General features: G+C 42.2%; 1 protein-coding gene across 1 annotated transcript in view; it reads right to left on the reverse strand.

Annotated features, from left to right (window-relative positions):
- Positions 1-8,638, reverse strand: part of LOC308310438 (plasminogen-like) — a gene marked incomplete at its 3' end in the record, with an annotated part of 12,889 nt that extends 4,251 nt beyond the window's left edge. The window contains exon 1 of the mRNA XM_080756781.1: positions 8,530-8,638. Coding sequence (XP_080612907.1) covers positions 8,530-8,602 — 73 coding nt within the window. The 5' untranslated portion in view covers positions 8,603-8,638. The remainder of the gene's footprint in view (positions 1-8,529) is intronic.
- Between the last annotated feature and the right edge of the window lie 1,843 nt (positions 8,639-10,481).

Below are 10,481 nucleotides of genomic sequence, written 5' to 3' on the forward strand. Positions count from 1 at the left end.
ATAGAAAATGACTGTTCTTAAAGATATTAATAACAATGAACACAGTGACCACAGCCCCTTCTTTCTATACTGTAAGTAGTTTTTGATTTTACAATGGACTAATGCATGTCACACTGGCTGTCTGTGACACTGCTAGATTCTTCAAATCTATGGGGTCCCTGCAGGCATATCTCTTCAAATGGGGGTCTGTGGGCTAATTAGTGTCAATTTGGGGGTCCTTGACATGAAAAGGTTTGGGGACCACTGGCCTGTAGTGAGCTTGCAGATCAGCTATTTTGTGAGAACAGGTTGTATATCAATATCTACAATAAGGGACGTTCAATATTTAGGGACGTTCCAATTCCCCTTGACACTCATTATGTAGGGACAAGGGGGAGGGGCTAGGGCTGAGGGCTATAGGGTTAAAACACTCATTATGTAGGGGGGAGGGGGAGGGGCTGAGGGCTATAGGGTTAAAACACTCATTATGTAGGGACAAGGGGGAGGGGCTAGGGCTATAGGGTTAAAACACTCATTATGTAGGGACAAGGGGGAGGGGCTGAGGGCTATAGGGTTAAAACACTCATTATGTAGGGACAAGGGGGAGGGGCTGAGGGCTATAGGGTTAAAACACTCATTATGTAGGGACAAGGGGGAGGGGCTGAGGGCTATAGGGTTAAAACACTCATTATGTAGGGACAAGGGGGAGGGGCTGAGGGCTATAGGGTTAAAACACTCATTATGTAGGGGGAAGGGGGAGGGGCTAGGGCTATAGGGTTAAAACACTCATTATGTAGGGACAAGGGGGAGGGGCTGAGGGCTATAGGGTTAAAACACTCATTATGTAGGGACAAGGGGGAGGGGCTGAGGGCTATAGGGTTAAAACACTCATTATGTAGGGACAAGGGGGAGGGGCAAGGGCTGAGGGCTGTTCTGGCAAACAGCGCCCCTACTGGTACTCATAGTCATATACTGGTGCTCATGGCCACACATATACATCACTCATTCTTGAGATGAGGGACAAAAGTGGAAAAAACATGTCCCACACATAAGAGCCTTATTTTATGTAAAAAATAAATTAATTCATAAAAATAAAAGCACTTGCAAAGTTAAGTGTAATACAGTTGTGTATTATTATGCCCTTAATTTCATTATAATTGTTTTCATATTCCATCTGAATTAGTTAAAAGCAGGCCCTGTACCCAAAAAGGCCTGTATTTAGCCTGTCCCCAGCAAGTGGCCACAATTTCAAACTGCCAAAAAAGTGTCTAATACTGTCACAATCACATAAATATACATACTAAATTAAAGTAGATTGTCAACAACATAGCAAATAATATACACAGTTAATTTTAATTTATATTTTCTATTAAATATCTCATATCAAATGTTCGTCCCACGTCTCCGTCAACTCCGTCAGGTTTTTTTTAAAGTCTTAAATTAATCAGAAAATATTGTCGACAGATTTAGCCATTTATATTTGTTGCAACAGTGGAGTACCTGGTCTGACAAGCATTCAATTGTTTGATATTTTAAACAAACAATGTTGATAACAATGTGGTCACAGCTTTTACATGTCAACTCCGTCTGCACATTTTTATGATCTTTGTTAAGAATTCCAAAATAATGTTTATTATTTTAGTTTAGGGGTTAGGTTTAGCTAACAAAATTAAGCAAAAACAAAATGGCTACATTGTACTAAAGAGGGTTAAGATGAAAACAAATGCCATTTTGTCAACTCCGTCAGACGTCAACTCCGTCAGATTTTGTGTCTGACGGAGTTGACGTGTATCTGACGGAGTTGACAAAAGTGTTCCTAAAACAATAAAATTATTGTTTTTGAATAATGGGCAGTATTCTAATTTGGCACACAGTTAGAGCATGCCTTAAGGAACATTTTTGGCTATGGGGCCATCACAGATTTGTCTCGTGGTGACCATGGCAGCCATATTACAAAAGAGCCGCCACCTGATGTTATTTTACAATAACTCAAGTTCTACACCACCTAGGATCTTGATTCTGGTGACTAAGACCTCATTTTCAAGGATGAGGGATACAGTGGTACAATTTAGACTTTCCCTGTGACCATGGCAGCCATTTTTCAAAATGGCCACCACCTGCTGTTATTTTACAATAACTCAAGTTCTACACCACCTAGGATCTTGATTCTGGTGACTAATCATACATTTTCAAGGATGTGGGGTACATTGGTAATATTTAGATTTGTCCTGTGACCATAGCAGCCATTTTTTTTCCAAAATGGCCGCCACCTGCTGTTATTTTACAATAACTCAAGTTTTAGACCACCTAGGATCTTGATTTTGGCGACTAATCATACATTTTAAAAGATGAGAAATACAGTGGTACTATTTAGATTTGTCCTGTGACCATGGCAGCCATTGTTTTTCAAAATGACCACCAACCTGCTGTTATTTTACCAATAACTCAAGTTTTAGACCACCAAGGATCTTGATTCTGGCGACTAATCATTACATTTTCAAGGATGAACTTTCTCTGGGAGAGGTAAGGGCTTATTTCAGGTGCAGGTTGAGTTTCCACTGACAGGACATTAAAAGGAGGTGGGCTTTCTGGCCTTTGACTTGCCCCTTTCAGGTACAGATGCACAGTTTGACTTCACTGGCCACTGCAGGGAACTGTGGGGGAGAAACTTTGGTCTCTTGACACCCCGATTAGGTTCAGGGTTTTTTTTGGTGGAGACTTGCCTTTCATGACATCTTTGCTGCAGCAGTTGATCTCCTTACTGCCAGTGGTGGCACACTCTGGGTCTCTGGGGCATTGTATCTTGGTGGCCTCCTGCCAGTGTTTCTCCATCCTTCTCCTGAGCTCTGTGTTCTGGGGCTCTGTTATAGTCAACTTACATTGTCTTGGCTGGAGATTGCTTTCCTGCAGGGTCCAGCCCAGTCTTGTGCAGATGGCTGCTGGCCCACCTGGAGGCCCCAACCTCACTTGTTCGGTTGGTGTGATTAGGTGGGGTGGTCTTCCCCAATCAGGATGAGGGGTTTGACCCTTTCAAACGGCAGTCTGGCCAAGTGTCTGTATTTAGTTGTGAGTTTAGATACAGGATACGATTGCTCACCCAGCCCCAGGTGACATGAGGTGAAGGCTCCTTTGATTTGGTAACATTGCTTTGGTTGACATGCTGGGGACACAGAGAAAGACACTGATGCCTTCAGTGTCTGCACATCCTGCCTGATGGTCCTGAAGCCAAATCTTCTGTCTTCAGTCTTTCGCTCACTGTTCACTGCTCACTGTTCACCTCACCGAATTTAGCCCAAGGAGTTTGACCCCTAGTTTGGCCATAGACCCCCTAGTTTGGCCATAGCCACTTGCCCAAATGTGCCGACATGTGCTGACCTCATCACATCTGTGATGATGGCTATGGCCGTTTTTAGCCAACGTAGTGTTTTTTGTGCAAAACTAATGCTTGGAATGGATCCAGAATCATGAAAAGCCCCTAGTTTGACATGCCACATGCTACTTAAAGCATAATGAAATTTAGAACATTTAGCCTTATATTGGTTGTTGATGGTACCCAACTTTCAGCAGCTGTCAAACATGCCCCTAGGGTGGTCAGATAGAAACCAATGTGGGATATATTAGTAGACACCTTTACAAACATTGGTGAAGAAAATTCTTGGTAAGAAATGTATTCACAGATTTTATATTATTCTGATAATATTCCCTGAGTAAATTGGTAAAATAATAGCAGGTCCACCATTTTTGAAAATGTGTACCATCCATGGTCACAGGATAAATCTAAATAGTACAACTGTATTCCTCACCCTTGAAAATGTATGATTAGTCACCAGAATCAAGATCCTAGGTGGTGTAGAACTTGAGTTATTGGGAAATAACAGAAAGTTGGCGGCCATTTTGAAAAATGTCTACCATGGTCACAGGACAAATCTAAATAGTACCAATGTATCCCACATCCTTGAAAATGTATGATTAGTCACCAGAATCAAGATCCTAGGTGGTGTAGAACTTGAGTTATTGGGAAATAACAGAAAGTTGGCGGCCATTTTGAAAAATGGCTGCCATGTTCACAGGGCAAATCTAAATAGTACCACTGTATTCCTCATCCTTGAAAATGTGGGATTAGTCACCAGAATCAAGATCCTAGGTGGTCTAGAACCTAAATCAGTTAAACTTGTCAACTCCGTCAGATGTTCGTCAACTCCGTCAGACGTTCGTCCCGTGATGTTTTTGTTAATTTCCAAAGAAATAGAAAATTTGCTGTCAAATCTTTTGTGCTTATGTATTGAAACACCAACTGAAATGATACGTAATGATGATTTCTTTTTTTTTTTACATGGTTTTCATGTTATAATATTGAAAATAAAGGTTGAAATGACGGTTTTGAGAAATTGGATATTTCATAATAGTGTGATATTGGAACAAAATAATATTAAAAGATTTGTATTACTTAACTTGATTACTGAAAGCCATTATAAGATAACTGAGGACTTTATATTATTGTTGAAATGATAAAATTCAATTAAAAGGGATTTTAGTGTGTCTGACGGAGTTGACATGAATCAGGTATTAAGTGCATAAATGTCCCATTTTAGAAAGAAATGTTATGCGAAAAACCTGTTCCTTCTCAAGATTGGTAGTTGAGACCTGTGTCTACAAATACATCTATTTGATTTGAATGTATCTTAAAAAAAAAAAAAATCCAGTTTGAAAAAAGTTTTGTCCCTTATCTCAAGAATGGGTGACATATAGGTGAACACGGACATTGCTGTTCCTTGGAGTGGTTGCACCACCAGTGTTGTTTTCGTCAACTAAAACTAAGACGAAAAATGTTCGTCGACTACCTTTTTTCACTGTCAAAAACAAATGGAAACTAAATGAAAACTAAAGCTACGGCGACTAAAACTAAGACTAAATATACTGACAATTTCGTAGACAAATAAAAACTAGACTAAAATGTTAGGAAGGGACTAGTGGACAAGAGATCCAGTATAAGTCATTTTACACTTGGTTGCGTTGCGACGCGTTGTGAGCTTGTAGATCAGCTATTTTCAGCAAATTCAATTAATTCATTAAGACGGCATCAAGACCCGCCGAAATACATTTTAGTCGACTAAATCAACTATAGATTTAGTAGACTAAAATCTTATGACATTTAGTCGACTAAAACTAGACTAGCACTAAGACATTCCAGGTGACTAAAATGTGACTAAAACTAAATGAAGTTTCAGTCCAAAGACTATGACTAAAACTAAAATAGAAATTTGCTGCCAAAAACAACACTGTGCACCACTCAATAATGCTATGCAGCTGTTCTGTGTGCATGGCGCGATGCGATGTGCACATGCACGCGCGTGCACGTGCGCGCGTGCGCGACACGTTCCGTGGTAAATAAAATCACCATGTTGACACCACTGACTACAGGAGGAGTCTTTTCTTTGTTTTAAATCGACTGTCATTATTATGTCGTTGTGGCTTTCACACTAAACGGTTGGTCGCCGACTAGGAGTCGAGTCCTACAGGAGTTTTTATTCCAATTCATTTTGACATCTCACGTGTAGGATGCTCTCTCTCTCTCTCTCTCTCTCTCTGCGTCTCTCTCCGCGCGCATGCATGCACACACACACACACACACACACACACACACACACACACACACACACACACACAGCGCACAAGGTCCAAAAGTTTTATAGACTAACAGCAACATTGGACTAATATTGTTGAGATTTGATGGGATACACGTCCTCACTTGTATAATGTAATACTGCGCTGTTCTATGTGATGTGCAATGATATGCTTGTGCCACTGGGAGGCGCCAAGACGCCTCCTATAGCATGATCAGGTCACATGACTACTACCCGTGTGTGGAGCAGTTCATTCAGTAGTATTGGGTCTGTCACCGTGAGACTGATGTGTGGGAGGGAGCCCTTACAATAAAATATGCCAGGCTTGGCTAAATGGATTACATCTCTGTGTTTTCTCCGAATGCAACGTTAAGCTGCAGAACTACGCATAACGCATAACTTAACAAATATAGCTACCGTACCATGTATGACACAGGCTGCATGCAAGTCCAAACTGCCCCCCGTAAAAGCTGAATCACCCCCCCCCCCCCTTTTCCCCACACTGTATATTTTTCTTTTCCCTTTTTGCTTCCTTTATGATGAATTCCTGTTCTGTTCTTTAACTACATAGACGTGTCTATTTGTACGTCTCTAAATGTTTTGATGAATTGAACATGGTGGACCCTGTTGTAATTTAAACAAGTGTAATGCTTAATTGGGTCGTCCACTCACAGTTAACAGTCTTTGTATTGAGTTTGTGCTTGAAATGTAGCCTACTGTAATTATGCAAACTGTTAATAAATATCTCAATCAATCAATCAATCAAACAGGAGTCAGGACAGGGATTTACCCAAGGAATAAAGATTATATATTATCATCTGATCATCTATCCAATCCATACAGTCCACACGACAGACAGACAGACAGACAGACAGACAGACAGACAGACAGGCAGGCAGGCAGGCAGGCAGGCAGGCAGACAGACAGACAGACAGACAGACAGACAGACAGACAGACAGACAGACAGACAGAAGCAGCACAAACATCATGTGACAGAGAGGTCAAAGTTGAACCAACGTTGTGCTATGGTAGAACAACAAGACAAAATGATGATAGTTTTGTGGATTTGTTTTTGTTGAGTGGTGCAACCACTCCCTTACGGAGCTGTGTGTGTGGCTGGGTGACTGCAGGGTCTGAGCACGGAAATAGCAGGGTTGTTTTTCACCACCTGTGCGCAACCTAACACACACACACACACACACAAACCCACATGCACATATTAACTGTATATATGGTGATTTCGGGTGTGCCAGTACAGTACAGTACAGTGACAGTACAGGACAGTACAGTAGAGGGACCCCCACACGGTAACTCTGTCATTTCTCTACCGTTTCGGACGTGGGGCGGCTCTCCGGAACCGGGCCTTGGTCCTGTGGTTCTGGAACTTCCGGGGGGCCCCCACACGGAGTTGCACCACTCACTTCACACGGGTGTGATCTTTTTTCAATGAGGGAACCCCAAACCCCCCCCCCCCACCACCAAATGACCAGAACTACTTAATATTCACCAAAACCAGAGCAGAACTCCCACCACGGGACTCAACCAATCAGAAATCCCACCACGGGACTCACTCAGCCAATCAATGAATACCTTTACAACCACTAGATTAATAAAGTAGTCTATTAATCTAGTCCACACATCTGATCTAACACTTTAAAGAACCAAGAGTAAAAGTGCAGAAGTTTCAAGTTTTCAAAATGCAATCTTTTGAAAAAAGCCGATCTACAATGCTCACAAGGCCTCACATTGTGACACATGGTGAGCTTGTAGATCTGCTATTTTCAAATAGCCCTACCCTTAACACATCATGACATCATTCTAAAACAGGACACTGGCTTTTCAGAACAAACAGCGAAAAAACTCAAATTAAATTAAATAGTAAATAAAATAATGATTTCTTCACAGTGGTGTAAAGTACATTTACTTAAGTACTGTGCTTAAGTACAATTTTAAGGTGTTTGTAGTTTACTTTCCAATACTTTTACTTCTACTCCACTGCATCTCAGATCTAAATATTGCACTTTTACTGCACTACATTTATTTGTAGTTATACTTTGTAGATTTGGATTATTTCTAAAACAAATCACACCTGTGTGAAGTGAGGGGCGCTCTTGACACATATGACATACATTCTCCATTCATTGTGGATGGGAATTTAACGTAATGTGTGTATAGGACGAGAGCCGACTTGCTCGTCTACATATGACGGTTTTCTGAGCTCAGTTGCACCCATAAAACCTGAACTTTTAACCCATTCTGACCTGAGATCAGATTCTAAAAATGTCTTCTGCATCCTGACAGTTTTCTGAAAAAGCTGCGTTTCTATGTCAGTGGTTCTTCGATTTTTCAAAAATAGCAGACCTACAAGCTCGTAGATTTGATAGAGTTTTCAAATTTAACCCATTCTGACCTGAGATCAGATAAAAAAAAATGTCTTCTACATCCTGACAGTTTTCTGAAAAAGCTATGTCATAACGATTTTTCAAAAATAGCAGACCTACAAGCTCGTAGCGCGCCACGCCACTCGGTGGCGCGCTATGAGCTTTTAGATCTGCTATTTTTAAATAGCTAAAGCATAACATAATGCTAACACCAAAAGGGGGTAGATTTTCTGTGGTCTGGGGTTTTCTGGCTCCGACAAGTGCTCTGATTTTCCTGCTAACTGTGATGTCACAGTCAGAAAATCCCATATATGTCAATATGGGATTTTGTAGATGTCACTGTTTTCACTGTTTTGCCTCTTTTCATTGCAGCTCAAGAGGCTTCACAGACACAGAAAGAACTCCTTGGCCACAGAAAATCCACTGAATGTTCAAAGTTCAGGGGTTTTTTTGGGGTGTCATTGAGGTCATGAAACCTCAAATAAAAATACAAATAAATGAAAAATGAACGTCATTAAACATGTGAGTAGTTCTTTATTCCTTACCTTCAGCCTTCAGTGAGTTCAGAGAGAGCAGCCATGATGTGAAGAGAAGAGCCAACGCTGTTAACACACGCATCTCTGCACAGCCTGTCAATCAGCCTGTCAATCAGCCTGTCCGCACGTCAACCTGGGAGAGCAGAGAGAGAGAGACTGACTGCATTAGGAGTCCAGTCTAGTCTACCACAAGGATATATATCCCCTCCAGCACAAGGACGGGGTCAAAGGTGCAGGTGACACGGCACACACACACACACACACACACTGTCTCATGACCTACTGTGTAAGCCGTGGTGAAATCAGCACTCTAGATTAGACTCATTGTTTGATTGATTGACATATTTTATAGTCTAGATCAGTGGTTTTCAACATTTTTCATATCGAGGCCCATTTGAGCCACGGAACCACCATGTGATGACATTTAGCCTCTCAGACCCATTTGAGCCACGGAACCACCATGTGATGACATTTAGCCTCTCAGACCCATTTGAGCCACGGAACCACCATGTGATGACATATAGGTGACATTCATACCAGAAAGCTTTGCTGCGATAAAAACGAATCCTGCCGTTTGTCAGAAAGTGCACTTCGTTTGGCAGGTGTGAAGGCTCATTCGAATCCTAATGCGTATCAAAGAACCGCATTCTACTCCCGAGCAGAAACGGGGGTTTCGCTTCGCTTCCAATCGCACTTGATTAGGATTCGGTGCAGGTGTGAATGCAATCCGCAGTAAATAAAGGCAATGAAGCAAACAATGTGCGTGGCGGGTGAGGAGCTGAACACAGTTGGAGACGGAGAAGGGACATTTTACGCAGCGCAAACTCTGCAAAGATGTCCCGTTACCGGCCAAGACATCCCTCCCTTAGCAACCGCTGCTTTACCCTATTGGGTCGGAGGTCAGTTTGGGGTGTGTGTGTGTGTGTGTGTGTGTGTGTGTGTGTGTGTGTGTGTGTGTGTGTGTGTGTGTGTGTGTGCTCGCAAGAGGGTGGGGGGGGGGGGGGGGCTGCAGTTCAAAAGATTATCTTTTGGGCCAGTATTGATTATGTTTGTGTGTGTTGTCTTCATGCTGTACCTTGACGACAGACAGACAGACAGACAGACAGACAGAATTGTGAACAGATACAATTTACAATTTACAACAATTTAGGCATTTAGCAGACGCTCTTAATCCAGAGCGACTTACATTAAGCAAGAACAAAAAGCATGGGGAATACATCACATAAAAACATTTATCATGAAACATGTGTAAGCTAAGAAAGTAACAGTGGAATATCTATAATGAAATATGCTATACATCTATACTACTATGATATACATTATGTACTATGACGTGCTATGACTACATACAATGCACTTATGCTGTTTACATAACATGCTATAAGTCTGTATCAAATGCTATCTAAGTCTACAGAATTGCTATCTAAGGGGGTGGGGTAAGTGCTATGGGCCATGATGGAGTCTGAAAAGGTGGGTTTTCAAACTACGGCGGAAGATTGGGAGTGATGCTGCAGTTCTGACTGCAATGGGAAGTGCATTCCACAGTTTTGGAGCCAGAAGGGAGAAGAGTTTGGGACGTGTGGAGCGTTGTCCCGGCATTTTTAGTGAGGGTACTTCCAGCTTCCCTGCGTTGGCTGATCTGAGTGAGCGGGAGGGTTTGTAGGGTTCGATCATACTTGCAAGATATGGGGGAGCCATATCTTGAATGCCAGCATCAGAGTTTTGTATTCTGTGCGGGCAGCGACCGGGAGCCAGTGGAGGGAGCGGAGCAGGGGGGAGACATGTGAGAATTTTGGCTGGTTGAAGACCAAGCGAGCTGCGGCATTTTGGATCAGCTGGAGAGGCTTAAGTGCACATGCTGGTAGGCCAGTAAGGAGGGAGTTACAATAGTCGAGTTTTGACAAGACTGTTGTCTGGATTAGGAGCTGGGCTGATTCCTGGGTGAGGAACGGTCTAATTCG

Source organism: Protomyctophum bolini (assembly GCF_963924005.1).
Source record: "Protomyctophum bolini genome assembly, chromosome: 22".
Classification (NCBI taxonomy): domain Eukaryota; kingdom Metazoa; phylum Chordata; class Actinopteri; order Myctophiformes; family Myctophidae; genus Protomyctophum; species Protomyctophum bolini.